The following is a 16588-nucleotide window of genomic DNA, read 5'->3' as shown; positions in this document are numbered from 1 at the left end:
GATACTTAAATAAAATGTATTTGAAAGAGTATATATGAAAAATAAATCATAATATCGCGTATCATAAAGTTAAAAAAATCGCTGTTATAATCTAATAACACAGTTATTTCGTAAAATAGCATTAGCTGCTATTTACCTATATTTATAATTGCCCATTTGACCTAAATCTTGGCATAATTAATCCTAATAATGTATACAATTATTGATATATATTAAACAGTTTAGCTAAGCCTTTGATCATATGTCACGCCTCTTACAGTTAATCAACTCAATAATTATGTACATACTAATTTAGTATTGATCTTCATAGGTCACTGTCTATACTGTACGTCTAATTACAATTATTCCAGTGTATTTCCCAGATTGCATATCTCATATAAAGCCTTTGGAATGCTATCTGGGAAATTCTTTTACGTCAGATTATTAAATAAAATAAAGAAACACGTGTGGTATTTTTAATTTGTTACCGTTAAGGTTTCTTTACAAAAATGCTAAACTATAGTTATATGTTATATTCCTATTAAGTAATGCATATATTCCTATTTCGATAATAAATATTTTATCTCATAATAATTTATATGTAAGCCTAATATATGAATATGGCTAAACTTACCAATCTGATCCCGGGATTCGCGGCATTACAATTTTCCCAAAAAAAAATAAAATTTAATTATATATGTCCCAGGGCATTGCTTATTGTGCTTTTGCTGTCGTGACTCCGTTAGTGATAACAGAAATCTTTAAGATGAAAGCGCTCAGACAGCAGCACGTCGACTTATGAAGAAATTGTCATACGTATGATTCCCATTAAATTAATGTCTGCTAATACATATCTGAGCAGTGATTACCTATTATTATATATATATATAATAATAGGTAATCACTGCTCAGATACTATATATTACCGATATTGGCCTAGTGGCTTCAGCATGCGAATCTCATCCCTGAGGTCGAAGGTTGGATCCCTGTGCTGTGCACCAATGGACTTTCTTTCTATTTAGGTACCCATGTGCCCAACAAACGAACGGCAAAGGAAAACATCGTGAGCAAACCGGCTGGCCTTAAACCCAAAAGTCCAAGGAGTGCGTCAATAGGAGGCTGATCTACTTGCCTTTTAGATTAACAAATAATCATGAAATAGATACAGAAATCTAAGGTCAGACCTAAAAAGGTTGTAGCCCTACTGATTTTTTAATACTGTTGTATTAGTTGCTTAGTATGAACATCAGCTAATATTCAGCGGCAAGGTATCTTGTTTTAAACTACGGAGTACAATAAGAAATAATTCCTTAAAAAGCTTTAATGCGCTAGGACCCCACGGACCAAGGGTCTCGACACCAAATGGGACAAAATCATATTCAGAGCCTAGACCCCTATATTTGCAGACTTTAGCTTATAAAGAAATTATATGGCAAAAAAAATATCATTGTCAAGACATTGATCTTTTCTACCACAAAAAGAGAGATGTGAAGAAGTACTTGGAGAAGTACTTTTTTTTTAAGTAGTAGATATTAATAAATTCTTAGTATTATTTGTTGCTTTTTTTAATTTTGCAGTTTTTAATTTTATTTTTTTGTTTTTCTTTTAATGCTTGTTTTCTGTTTTTTATTTAATCTGTGTAATCTGTTTAGGCTTTGTGTATTGTATTTGTCTTTTGTATAATAATATGTGTTATGTAGCTGTTGGATTACTTATTATTAAATAAATAAATAAATAGAAAAAAAAAACAAAAAAGGTGCAACATAAATATACAGAGCAGGCGGAATATAATAAACGTCTCAAATGTAAGAAGTCTTTCCCCTAACTTTGATGTTCCCTATGGAGTAGATCTCGTTGGCGCCTGGTAAACTGCTGTGCTTTCCACGTTCAACGAATAAGCATCGCAAAACAGCGAGGAAATGCTACCAGCATTTAAGGTACAATGCCACAGGGATCAAACTTTTTAAATTAAATTGGTTTTGATTTAATATTTACCTATTTTTAATTATTATTATTATATATAGGTTTAAAGACTTTATTTCTCAAAAAAGACAAATATCACTTATATGAGAAGCTACCTGGCTTTTAGCATCATATTGTAGTCGTTCCCAAAATAATCACAATAAAACGATAGCCGTACATGCAATAAACTTATTACTTAAGAATATTGTTAATACACTATATTTGTGTGTTCGAAATCATATGATAAGTTTAGTTGATCTGCTATAAAACAAAACATTTAGATTCAAACTGGCCTCCACGATCTTCGCTGAATAATTGTTAGATTAACGAGACTTAGCCGACCCGTCGAGCGAGATAAGTGTAGGGTTGTACTAATTAACGGATTAAATGTCGATATTTTTAATAATTTCCATAATTCAATTAAGATTTACATACAATGTAACATATGTCTAATCATGAACTGCTATTGTAATTTGTAATTGTAAAAAAAATATGGGATATCATTTCATATCATAGTCATTTATAATTTAGCATTTTAAGTAAACGATAGGATTTTAAATTAGAAAAATATATATTTGTAATAATTAATTAGTAAATCGGTTGATTAAATAAAGATTTGCCAGCACGTACACAATTATGTTTAAACTTTAAACAATGAATCAACTATTAAACTATTCGTAGATGTTGCTATCACTTTTGGTAAGCTACGAAAAATGGATCATTAATAGTGTACATTTAAGCTCAACTAGTAGATAAAGCTATTTTTTAAATATACTTTATTAGAAAAAAATATTCATTATTACTATTTTTACAATTCGGCCCAATAAAACTTAATTAATTTCTAATCTTTTAATCGGTTATCGACATTATCCCATCACTAAAGTATCCTCCACTAATAGGATCGTGTTCTGTGCGAATAGGCAGTGATATTGATTGCTCGCTGGTCTTATGATGCAGCTGTTCTTTATTGTAACCCAATTGCTAACAACATTGCCAAGATACTTTTAGAATTAACAATTGGCGTTTGTTATTGGCACGCTAATTAGTTTCATGTCCTACGAACAAGCAACGTAGGTAGGGTAGGGCAATTAGGTTTGAGCTTCAAATTTCTGACGTATTTGTTCCGTGATCATTTCTAATAGGCAACAAAACTGAGCAGCATGAATTGACACACGCCGATTTTTAGGGGCAAAGGCATGCTGATTATTTGCGATATTTTCTATCACCGTACTATGTACGTACGGGTATGAAAGCCGTACATACAGAAAGTCCATGGGTTTACAGCTGGGATCGAAACTACGATCCCAGGGATGAGAGTCGCTCGGTGATACCAGAAGGCTGACACTGCTCTCATAAGGTAATAATATGCCTACCTCTTACTCGAGCATTCACTTTAGAATAAACTTCCTAAAAGTTTAATTCCTATCATGATATGGGCCAAGCTGTCTAACTATACTTATAGTAGGTAATTTATCAATATTTTAATTTATTTTACATTTTGCACCATTTAACAAAGAAAAAATAAAAAAAAAACGTTTTATATTAATGACCATATTATATTACATTAAATCTTTTTAATTTTACATATACTATACATAAAAACATATCTATATACATATATGTAAGGTAAAAAAAACTGCATTTACGATCTCAATAATATTTGTTTTTGTAAAACAAAAGTAGGGAATTAATAATCAGACATTTATGTCCAGAGAGGTAAAATCTTTTATTTGTTAAAATAGTTTATTGAATAACAAAGCTTAATACGTGGAGATAACAGATTATTTTGCGCAGCAATAATTTCGCCTAAGGGTCGTGTAAGCGAAGTAACATCAAAAAGGAATTATTGTTGTATATAAATGTGATCTCTGTGCGTTGTATCAAACGATATTGTCTAATAATGTGACCGATTGTAGCATTATACAAAAAATACATTTAGTATGGAACATAAGATAGAATGATGTCACTTATTCCACGTCATTAAATTCATCATGTATATATTGGATTTTAGTTAAAACTATCAAGCCTCGTGTGACGCTATTCGTTTAAGCAAGTTAGCTGAAACAGAAGTCTCAATTAATAGTTAAGTGATTCTAGCCATAGACACTATCAATGCTAGAAGGCGCGAGCGCGGCCCATTTATTTTGTATGCTTTTAAAACAATATATATAATAAAACAAAAAAATGCCCAAACTTAATTTGTATATCTGTCCATCGTTATCGATAGAAATCACATCTCTAGTGGACAATTAGCGCAGCTTTGACATATTACACATAACCACTGTCCCGCTCGCACACGCTTATCTTCCATCTCAGTCGCTAATGCGCAATCAATAATAATTATCCTCGTGTTTGCAAGTGGATTGTATTGTGTAATGCGAAGGTATGTGGGTGACCACACGTTAGAGTTGTGTTTGGAATTTCAAAAAATATATTGTTTTGATTTTAATACCACAACCTGCTTTGGATTTATTTTATAAGTAGGTACTTTGACAGGGAGTGGATATATCAATAAATAGTTGAGAATAAATAAGAGAACATATACTTTACAAAAGTATCTTTAAATTAAAATATACTTAAAGTCCTACTAGAACTATTAATTAAATAAAAAAATAAGAAATTCAATAAATTATTTCAAAATAACATATTTCATAAGAGCATTATTCTTCTTATATCAAAGTAACAAACTTACTTAAAGCCTACCTTACATAATTAACTTTTGATTTTACAAACAAATGTTGTTTAGCCATTTTTGCATTATCAATAATGTAACATTAAACAACGGTAGGTACTAGCTATATAAATAATAAAGTATAGAGATAATAATATAATAGATCTGTGGTGAACATTCTTAATATCTTCTTAATGGCTTTATTATTACTGTAATTCAGAAACAACAACCAACAAAACTATCGTATAGTTCTATGAAGCAGCAAAATCCGTTAAACTTGACGTTTCTAATAACACTAGGATAAATAACAATTTAATTAAAACCGTTGGGCACATTAGCGCTACAGATCGAGTCAAATGTCACATGTTAGTTGGATTAATTTGCGAGGCAATTACGCGAAGTGCGGTGACGCGCCGCCGGTGATGTATGCCGCGGTCGCGGATGACAGGTGGATTATGTACATAACTGAAACAACGCCCGTATGTCTTACGGTCGACAGGTTAAAAGACGCCGTTTGGTAGCTAAAAGTAGATAGGATTAGTTATTCAATCCTGTAGCTTATTTTATATATAGCAAAGTGCAGTATGGTTTTCAATTCAGCTATTTCTTATGATGTTCTGTCGTAAACTTTTATTTGCGACAATGTCACGATAATGTTAATAAAACAGAAAAGTAAATATTTGTTTATTGCCATACAGTAATAGCATGAAAAGATATTCTATTTGAAATAAACAGTTTCGTATGATTTTCCTTATTCATGAAAGCTCATGTAATCTCCTTGTTTTGTCTTAGCAAAAGCACTCACTTTTGTGTCAAAATATGTTTAGTGAAAAATATAACTGTACTGATACACATTTTAAAAGGGCTGATATATTGAGTAATAACCCTTGTAAAATAAATAAGACATATATTTTATAGGGCAAGTTTATAGTTAGGTAATGTAATTGTAGATTCATGTATCTACATTCTACAATTACATTACTTCTCAACTCTACCTTCCTACTTATAAAGCGAATTGATTGTAAAGACATTTTTATTTATTACACACAGTTTTATTGAGAATAATTCGTATATAACACGACACTAAAAAGCCTTTAAAGTAAAATAACTTTTAAATAATAATAATAAATGTTACCGACAAATTAATGATTAAAATTATTGATTTTTATACATCAGTCACATTTAATGCAAATTGTCACAGATTAGAATCGACGATGACATACCGTGCCAAAAAAATATATGTCTCCGCCTGTCTAAAAAAAATATTAACATAAGTGCATTTCTGTAATTGAAGAATGATAATAAAAACATTTAAAAAAAAGATCTTTTTTTACGCGTGCGTCCGTCATACCAACTGGTGCGACGCCATCTTGAGTAGCATTTTGGCGGGTTTTTGTATTGCGTATGTTTTATTTTAATTTATAATACCCATTACTTAATAGAATATAACATTACATTAAAGAAGAACAGTTCCTACTTAATAATAAACTTATCAAGATCCAAAAATATGCTTACAAATAATCTGAGTCTTACACATAATAATATAATCAATTTCCCTCCTCTTTTGTTTCAAATATACTCTATATACATTTCTAAAGGTCTATAAATGATATTCATTTCTTTTCCTGCGTATACTCGACTCTCTATGTATAAAGATGATAGATTTTAATTGAATTCAAGTCGAGCAAGTGCTGTGCGTGTGGCCAACATATATTAATGTCTCTTTTATGCTTTATTCAACTTAGGTTTATAGCTTGCACTTTAGCGGCAATTTGGACACCCATGCTGTACATTTTATTCCAATATTGAAGCGATTCATTTAGATATTATATCTTCGAACAATACAACCAAATTGTTATTAATAATTTTATTTAGAAACCTTCAGATCTATGAGAGAATTTGGAAGTAAACGAAAACTATCGTGTTATTGTATAGTATTTGTGTAGTAAATGACGAAGCTATCGTAAAGTCCATGACTGAATCAAGTCAAAAGATTTTTTTGTTGTTAGATTCACATATGAATACAATTGCAAAAATTATGCGTCCTTATATGATATCTATACGATAATATATAATTGTAAGCCCTTAAAAAACCGGATTAGTCACAACTTGTCAGATATAAAATGTTAAAAGTATTAACAATCTTAAATGTCTCATTTAAAATTCATTTTATTTATGTTTTTATAGGTTGCCGGTAATAAAATCAATTTATTTTATACGCTTAATTAACGAGGAATCTTTTATTAGCAAGGTTACCAAATATCCTTAATTGTGCTTTTTATTTTTAAGAGTAGGATTAATAATTTAAGTTGCGGCGGTTAACAACAAAAATACTATTATTTGTTCATTCTAATTAATTGGTAATTTTCTTTGTTCGGATATTAAGACCTAATCATTGTATATTCTCAGTTCTTTATCATAATATAATATTATCTGTTACCCCTATTTTGTTTGCATTAAGAGCCGGGCTCATAATAACTACGCGCGTGGAACACATGCTTTGATATCGGCCTATTTTGATATCGGTTATATCAAATAAAATCAACATATTATTTATTCATGTAAATACTTACGAATATTCATTAAGTAAAACAGTTAATAAATCTGCTAGTTCTCATATCAAGGGCGTAGAAAGGGCGAGAAGAACTGACTTACCTCTCCGTTACTCTTTTCAATAGTCAAAATTGGTTTTTAAAAATATTTGAATACTTTTCATTAGGAATAAAGATAGGATAAAGTGACATCAAGTAAAATTCTGTTTATATATGAGTACTGATAGTGTATGTTTATAATAAACTGATATAATGAATTACTTTAGAACTTTTAATGTTCCTTAAATAATTATATCAGACTTTAAACAATGCAAATAACAATTTTAATTTGCTTTTGGCATAACACACGCTACGTAATTTCTCAAAAAGGAATTTTCCCTCGTTTTTGCGATATTTTTCTTTCATACTCTTGGTTGTGTATCTGCTCATCATAATATACCCGAATCTCAGACAATCAAGTTGCGGAATACGGGCTTTTCTTATGTATAAACTTAAGTTTGATTTATTTAACGCAGTCAGGACAGGCTTCAATAATAATTGATTAGACACAAAAAATATTACAATCCCTATTGGAGCCAAGGGATTTCATACGAAAAAACATTTTTATAGAGAAGTGTTAAATATAGAAAATTAACAATTTTATCGATACATGCGTCCATCCCTAAAGCTCAGAGATCGATCAGCGTAATTAACTGTTCGTTAACTGATATACCGCGCAACAACAATATTATAATATTATATCTATTCCAGTGTATAATTAACTGCTATATCATTTATTATGTTTCTAGGATTCCCTAAACCAAAAAATTATTTAATTTGCATATGGGTAATAACCTTCTAAACAAGTCTTTTACATGTTTTCCTAAGTGCAACTTAAGTAAAGAGCAGTGTTAACTTAGCTTGAGAGTGCGACTATAATTGGGTTAGAGGTTCGAACTCCGGCTATGCACTAATGAACTTTTTAAGTGCGCATTTAACATCTTAAATATCCATTAAGACCAAAACAGTTGACAACAGACACAGACGACTGGCCACTTAGCTTGAAGAAATAATATCACGCCACAAATATATAAATTTGAGGTGTTGTTTTATCAATGTTTTGACAGTAGCATTTTTATTATTATAAGCAATAAAGGTGTCGAGCTCACTGTAAGCTTATAAGCCACATAATGAAAGAAATACTTTGTTAACATTACTTGTTTCTTTAAACCTGTGTGGTTTATATAATTTAGCCATGAGATGATATAATATAATGAAAGTATAATTTATTGTTTTATTAAATAATAAAAAGGACAAACTGTATATTACCTGAAATGTATACCCAATGAGACAACACTCAATATTTCAAAAAATATTTGAAACTCTGTCTATAGAATAAAAACATACAAAATATGGGTTAAAAATAAAATTCTTAACATAACACACTTTTTCACGTTCCAGGTAAAAATCTGGTTTCAAAACAGAAGAACGAAGTGGAAAAAGAAAGATAACGTCAGCAACGCGGAAGTAGCCGAAATGAAGCAGAACAAGCCAGAAGATAAAAAAGAAGATAAAGAGGATCCGCTGGCGATAGATATGTCCAAGAAGACCTGCAACAAAATTCTCAGCGAGAAGCTTAAAACCAAACCCACTCAGAATGTCCTTCCTAAACCAAGAAGGGTGGAGAAAGGCGTGGTTTTAGAAACGATATGTGACGTCAATGACATAGAGAGTAGAATATCAATAACAAAGATAACAAATAAGCTATCGAATACAGATCTCTCGGAGAGTGTCACAGTCAAAAGTTTTCACCCAGAAGAAGAAAGAATAGAATCAAATAGAGAATGCGTTAATGAGATGTAAGGGGCTGGATTTGCGATCTCTACATTTCACAGAAATTAAATTTGTTTCATAGAACTAAATTATATGGCAACACGAAATGCCTTCCAAAATTGTATACGACTAGATAGATATTGTACTTTACCGTGTATAATGTTCAGTTCAAAAGTTTTTGTCACAAATTGTATAAATATGTAAATTAATTAATCTATGAAAACTGTAAGAGATCGCAAACCGATTTCGATTTTGGAATAACTAGTTTGCAAAACTAAACACAAAACTATTAGAAGCTCTTTTAATTTGTATGAGAAAGTTTGCTGACCTAAGTTGAACACGTTTAGTCGGCTTCGTTTATTTTTTTTATAATAGTAAATTCTAAAATTTATTTCGACTTCTTACGTGTGAATATAATTTATCAGAACCAGGATATTTGAAAAACTAATCAACCGATTTTGGTGCAATTTGGAATTTACCCTTTATTAAAGGGTAAATTCCAACAATTCCAACTAATAGTTGGAACGTAATTTCTGGTGAAGACTTACGAAATTTAGCAATTTAAACAATTCCTCCTTTTTGAAGCCGGTTAAAAATAAGTTTACGTTTAGTGTAATCAAGTATGGATGGATTTGATGGTTAAATGTGGACAAATTTCTCGCGAATCATAATTTTGATAAGAAAATTTTAATTTCTTCTGTAAATTATAAGTAAAGTCAATCACGTCAGTATTTTGTTTTTGTATAATTATTTTACCGATAAATCAGTGTTAGTTTAGTACTGTGTTAATTAAGTTCTTATTAAAAATTAATACTCATAGGGTTTTGCGAGTCAAACATACATATAATAAGTAACAAATTGTAATTTTCGGAAAAAGGGTAATAAATAGTGACTAAATTCTGAGCCAAATAATTGTAATTGTATCTATCTATAATGTAGTAATGTATTATTCAAGCTTTCTTATCTGATATTTTATCAAAGATGTTAAATATTTTAAACGAGTGTGATTTTGGTTGTCTATATATAGAACCTTATTTCATAAAAGAAGTCGCGCAAATTACCTTTTCATAGATGGAAAAATCATTCAATAAATTCTCAGGTATTGAAATATGTACAATAAGAAACTATTTTGAATAGTCTGGCGCAAGTTGCTATGAGAAAATACCTTGGGATTTATTATTCTCTGTACCAGTATATAGCGACATCTTTTTATACAATTCATAATATTTTTTCATATAACACTTGCGTATTTATGTGCCCTGAAACCGATATACTTAAAATCAATGATATCATCTGAAAAAGTATTATTAAAATAGGTTTTAAATATTAGAAGGAATATGTTTTAATTAGTTACTCAACAGATGGCGTTTGTGCAATAAAGCTTAAAATGGAGAATAACAAATGTTTTTTTTTATAATTTCCTTAGCGTAAAAATTAAAGCTATATATGTTTTTTAAACAGACTTACTGAAATAAAATATGTTAATATTCTAAAATTTACTAAATAAAATTAAACTCTAAAACTACCGAATTATGACTGATTGATAATGTAGGTACTATTGTCGTAATACTAAAAATAAAGTCGTCATGATAATATTTCTGATTCCAATCAAAATTTTTGGGAAAAGCGATTAAGTATTTTTAATGGATTTGATATGTAAATTCTATGGTCCACCAATTTTATGACATGAATATATGTATGTATTTAAAACTTAGGACAATCATTTGTAACATCTTTTACTTACTTAATGTTATTTATTTGACATTCTCAATTATTAACTCAAGTTTGAGTTGTCGTTGATTTATCATTTAAGTATGAAACTTTCAAATTTTTGTAGTTTAAAGCATTTTTTGTACTTATAGTGTGCGAAGTAAGAGTTTATTACTTTACAAATTTCTGGTACACTAACCACTTATTAAAGGTTTGTTAAATAATTCTTCAATGAAAAATATTTATAGTTGTAAATTGTTATTTATAGAAGGTTTGTCTGAGAGTAGTAATAATATAAGTAGATAGCTATATGAAAAATAAAATAGTTTTTCATTAATGACAGGAGTTTTATTAAAAAGAAAAACGAAAAGTACACGCTGCTTAAAAACATTAAATATTTTTACCAAAGCCTCTTTCATTGCAACAAAACAAATATAAAAATTATAAAGTGTAGAAAATTATTTAAAGAACTACTAAAAGTTGAAACAGCGACCTCTATTTTTTTAATAGCGTACCTTTCCAATTAACTGCGCGCCCTCTGTTGTGAAGTATTAGAATTTCGTAAATATTGTCGTTTCAAGACATAAAAATTTAGAAGCATAACTACAAAACAACTGTAAAACTTAAATTAGTTATGTAAATTGTATATAGATGGCAGCAGTTGTTATTTAAAGTTGTTGTTTTATGTTATTACTTCAGCTGTGTTTTGGGTTAAATATTTAATCGTTTTGAACTTTAAAAAATAGTTATGCGTGTGAGTAGAAGAGCGTGAAAGTAATTATATATTTCTGTTTTAAGTTCATGGATGTTTATGGCGCAATTAATAATAATAATAATAATAATATTTATTTTATTTCTCACAAAAACATATACAATAATTGTCATTCAATATAATAAATTCAATGTCATTGAGTATAATGTCGATATTTTAGTAGGTACATTTACGGGATGTAAGAGAATTATTTCATTGTTATAACAAAACACAAAATATTATAGTAATAATACTCTACCTAGGTACAACGTATATAAATACAATAATTGTTGTTATGTTAAACACAATTTATCATAAGCAATTATTAATATTATTATACGCGATATATATAAAATAAATATCTATTAAAATGAATATTCGAGCCTTCCGGCTATTCATTTGTCATTGGGCGGTATAGGCATAGCCTCCTAAGCCTCCATAGCCTGCTAAGTTGCAAACATTGAAAAAAGAGAAACCAAAGGCCAAATAGGTAATCTACTCTATTTGGCCAGTCATACAAAACATATTAGAATGGCGTGAAAATTAAGAACAACATCGTTATTCCAAAGTAAATGTAGGTTTGACCACAACCAACGCTAATCGGACGCTAAGGGTCTGTGGGGCACAGACTCGACCCCGGGGGGCGCAAATTACGCGCAATAAATTAGCCCTTCCTATCTTCATTACCCGACAACCTATTTGTTTTTAGAATATACCTGAATATGCCTTCATGATAATAATTACGAGCAATTATTGCTTTTCTTTATTTTACGTTGAATTTTATATAAAAATTATAGTCATTTCGCTTGTATAGTTAAAGTCCCTGGTATCGAATAATATTGACAGTGTCTACGATTTATATAAGATGCCGATGCAGCAGCGCTGTAAGCATAAGTGTAACAATGAAAAATTTAATTATTAGATATTAGAGGGCGGCGTTGGCTACTGACCACACAAATCATACAATAGACAAATACTTTGTATTAAACGATGCGTCGCTAATATATAATGCATATGAAATTATATGTGACGTTTTCTGAATACCTTAACTGGAAAGCATGTTACAAGAACTAGCAGAATGCTAAAGCAGGACTATCAATGAATATGTACATCAAAGACTAAAGTAATGACAATACGTTATTTAGACCATCAATTAAATGATATAAACTAAACATAGTTCTTAGTGACATTATTGTAGTTAATTCTACTATATCTAATAACTAACCTTAAAATTTAATAATTAAAATATATTATTAAAAGGAGTCTCTTTAGGCAAGGTTCCGAAGATACTGGCAGCGTTCCCCCTTTGAATAGCTAGACTAATTCTTTGTCCGAGGTAGCTGCCAGTGCCAACTCTTCGGTCTCCTGTTATGTCGACTAACCTTTTTGATATTTCCCTAAAAAGCCTTATTGCGCTAGGACCCCACGGACCAAGGGTCTCGACACCGAATGGGACAAAATCATATTCAGAGCCTAGAAATTAAATGTTATTGATATTATGTAATTTATAAAACAGAGGCCTCACGAAAACTCAAACCGTCCAGATTAAACGTTAAATACACTTATGAAAAAAACACACATTTAACATTCTTATACAAACATTAAAAATATATTACAAAAGTTTAAGACGTGAAATCAATTATATCACAAAGCAAACATCTGCCGGGTCGCCAGTTCGATCGCCGTTGACAAATTGTGACTAATATAACACGGCCTGTTTAACTGACATCTGCAATTTTAAAGCTCATTCGTTCGGAAGTGATTTTATTGGTTGGCTCATACAAGCTAATTGACTGTTATAATTGTGATAAAATATAGCATTATGGGTATTTGTAGAAGCGTAGTTTAGTATGGGGCCGATTTATCTTTGCGTCTGCTCTTTCGTTAAATCCTTAAACTTATGCGATGTGCTTTGAAGGCAAAAAAAAATCAGTGTCGCTGCAACCTCTTTAGGTCTTGGCCTCAGATTTCTGAATCTGTTTCATGATCATTTTTAAATCTAATAGACAAGTAGGTGATCAGCCTCCAGTGCCTGACACACGTCGTCGACTTTGTTAGGACTAAGACATGTCGGTTTCCTCACGATATTTCCTTTACCGTAGAAAGAAAGTCCATTAGTGCACAGCGGGGGATCGAACCTACGACCTCAGGTATTATGAAGGCAATCCTTTTTGAATTCGGAGCAATTGTTTCGCCTAATTGAACCCAGAACTCTAGGATCATGCACCTCATGTTAGTGTGGATTCAGTTTCCGCACTTACGCCCAAACCCAATAACCTATCTCAATCAATTTTTGACCATCTGAGATAGACATATAATCCAAATATTGATAAACGTGTGCCAATAACGGTCTGATCTCAGATTGTTTTGAATCTGAGATTGTGAATTAATTATTGAGGCGGTCGTTAGACGCCTATTTGATCTGTTGTGTGTAAAGGCATGGCAGTCTAGCCAGCCTAACTCTTTCCAGAAGCTCAAAAGTTTCCTGGAATGACTTCACTGCTACGAGAATTTCTAGTCGTTGGGAAGCCACAGCCACGCATGCTAGGACTACGTGGGTGACTGATTCCCCTGCTCTGAAACAGCCTTTGCACAAGGGACTGTCTGTCGGGCCAAGTACAAAGAGATGTTTATTAAGCCCTCAGTTGTCCCTATCATTATTTTGAGGTTATCATCATGAAAGGTGATAGTTTAGTAAAACCTCCCGAAATTCCTTTGATTTTAATTTATGGTTTAGATCTGTTTTATAACACGTAAGAAAGGCAGGTTCAACAATTTTATATTTAATATTTAAACCAAATAAAAATGAAAGGTTTGCTATAAGTACTTATAAATGGGAACATCGATATTTTAATTTAATATACAGTGGTACTTATTATTATTTATTACGAATAAGTAAGTTCCTTAGAACACGCTTAAAGGAGATCATAATTTCTTACATATAAACTCATACTACGTTGGTATAACTGTTACCCCGTTATACAATAAAGTAGCAATTTGTGCACTATAGTTTTTAAACGAAGTTTTGTACTGTATTTATCATTTCTATTCTGTAATTAATCCGATAGATTATAGCATGTACAAATATCAATACAAGAATATCAATAACTGTAATTGAATTTATTAATACGCGCCATTCACACGTCGACGTCAATCTCACAGAATTTGTATTAAATCTCATTATTTGTACTAAAATTTGTATTAATCTTTACAAATGTCAAACGTGGATTTGCTAAGCTAAATGAGACTCTATTTCTCGGTGTTAAAGGCTAGTTGGAACCGAAAATGTTTAGAAGAGCATGAAAAGTAGCGATTACCGATAATCGGCTTAGGACGTGATCTGTGAATGGGATAAACGAATTCACTTAAATGTAATATGTGGAAATGACACGTTTTGTAAGCAAAAAATACGCAATACATAATTGTATCAACGACTATGGTTTGAAGGGTACAATTTTTTTGGCAACAAATAGGACTGATTTCTCAAAAAGTTAGTATTTCGTTTCGTTTCATATATAGTCAGATATTTTATTCCAAGGTCACTTTCTTCCTTTCTCATCTTTTTAATATTGTTTTATAATTTATTTTAATTGTTAATAAATTGTCGTAACAAGTTATTAGTTTGTATTGCGTGGTTGTTTTAAGGTATTAATTCAACCATACAATACTAAAGAGATTTTCTCTATGTTGACGCAAAACCATTCCTTCATTCATAAGAATTGAATCACTCTACAGTCTACACTTATGTAACTGCAGCACTCTTTCATCTCATTCTGCCAAGATGAGTTTTAGTAATGACAAATAGAGACAAATGTCTTAACATGATACAATATACTAATTTATATTTATGAACTAGCTGCCCCGCGAATTTCTTTTCGCATTTGACAATTTTACTTAGTTACTTAAATTTTTAACAATTTCTATGCTACCCCATAGAGACTTTTTGCATTTCCGGAATAAAAATAATTACAAAAAAAATATTTTGTTTTTTTACAATTTTCTCATCATAAAATCATGATCTTAATTTAAAAAATCCTTAGATAGATTTTGTTTTGTTGAGTTGAGTTTTGAGCCTAGCATCATATTTCACGATTTTATTTATATTTTTTTATTTAGAAAGGTGCTACGAGAATTAAAAAAGACATGGAAAACCACGTTAAATATATGTGAAAATATATATTTCCGTTCGATTTATACTTTAAATATAAAGATTCGATGACTCCCAGCCGATAAATACACAATTCATTTCGAAGTCTCGGGGCAATGATAAAGTAATATGTTTATATATTATCACTGATCTTATTATCACGTAAATTATGTCCAGATTACGGCTATAAAAACTTATTAAATAGATATATTTGTTTGCTTCCAAGTGTCAATATGGGTGTGGTTATATGCCGGTAAAAACTTATTATCTTTATAATATTACTTTAATATTTTTGATAAAATTCTGTAAGTTTGTAACATTTAGGTATCAAGTTGACCGAGAGGTACTGCGTTTAATTCTACCTCAAGAGATAATAATAATAATTGCAAGTTCTTACAACATCCTTGTACACCAAAAACTTGGCGATTGTCAACCTTTTTTAGGTCTGTGCTTCAGATTTCTGTATCAGTGTCATGAACTTTTGTGAATCTGAAAGGCAACTAGGTGTCAAGCCTCCTATACCTGACGTATGCCGTTGGCTTCCGAGTGCATGTTACATGCGGACATTGAAAGTTCATTGGTGCACAGCGAGGGATGGAATCTCCGACCCCGATGAGAGTCGCACCCAGAAAAAACTAGACCAATACTGCTCTAATTAAGTAATATTCACTATTGGTAGGTATACGATATATTAAAAAGTCAAACAGTGCTGTTATAATCCGTCACATATTTTATCGACAAAAGTACACTCAGTTGTAGATAGGCCAATGTTTTTGATAGTCCAATGTTTCTATCGGCCACATGTAAGCCTACCCTTAAGCTTAAGAGTTAGCAGAGTGAGGTCGTGCTGGATTCACTTATTCCTCATACTTAGAGAATAATTTCAACATTAAAACAAATCTTCATTGCATGTTATAGTATGATTCTGTTTTGACGTATCTTTTTCAGTAGTAAATAATTTTTTAGTTTAATTTTAAAGTTTTGAAAAAGGGTTACTTACTACG

At 30.8% G+C, this 16588-nt stretch overlaps 1 protein-coding gene across 1 annotated transcript in view; it reads left to right on the top strand.

Annotated features, from left to right (window-relative positions):
* The window catches only part of LOC110995728 (paired box protein 6 homolog), a 49748-nt gene extending 39374 nt beyond the window's left edge, over positions 1-10374 (top strand). Inside the window, exon 4 of the mRNA XM_022263019.2 lies at positions 8605-10374. Coding sequence (XP_022118711.2) covers positions 8605-9006 — 402 coding nt within the window. The 3' untranslated portion in view covers positions 9007-10374. The remainder of the gene's footprint in view (positions 1-8604) is intronic.
* Positions 10375-16588: the final 6214 nt, after the last annotated feature.

The sequence above is a fragment of the Pieris rapae genome, chromosome 6, assembly GCF_905147795.1.
Source record: "Pieris rapae chromosome 6, ilPieRapa1.1, whole genome shotgun sequence".
NCBI classification, from domain to species: Eukaryota; Metazoa; Arthropoda; class Insecta; order Lepidoptera; family Pieridae; genus Pieris; species Pieris rapae.
Note: the sequence above shows the minus strand (reverse complement) of the source record. Positions and strands in the feature narration are given on the sequence as shown.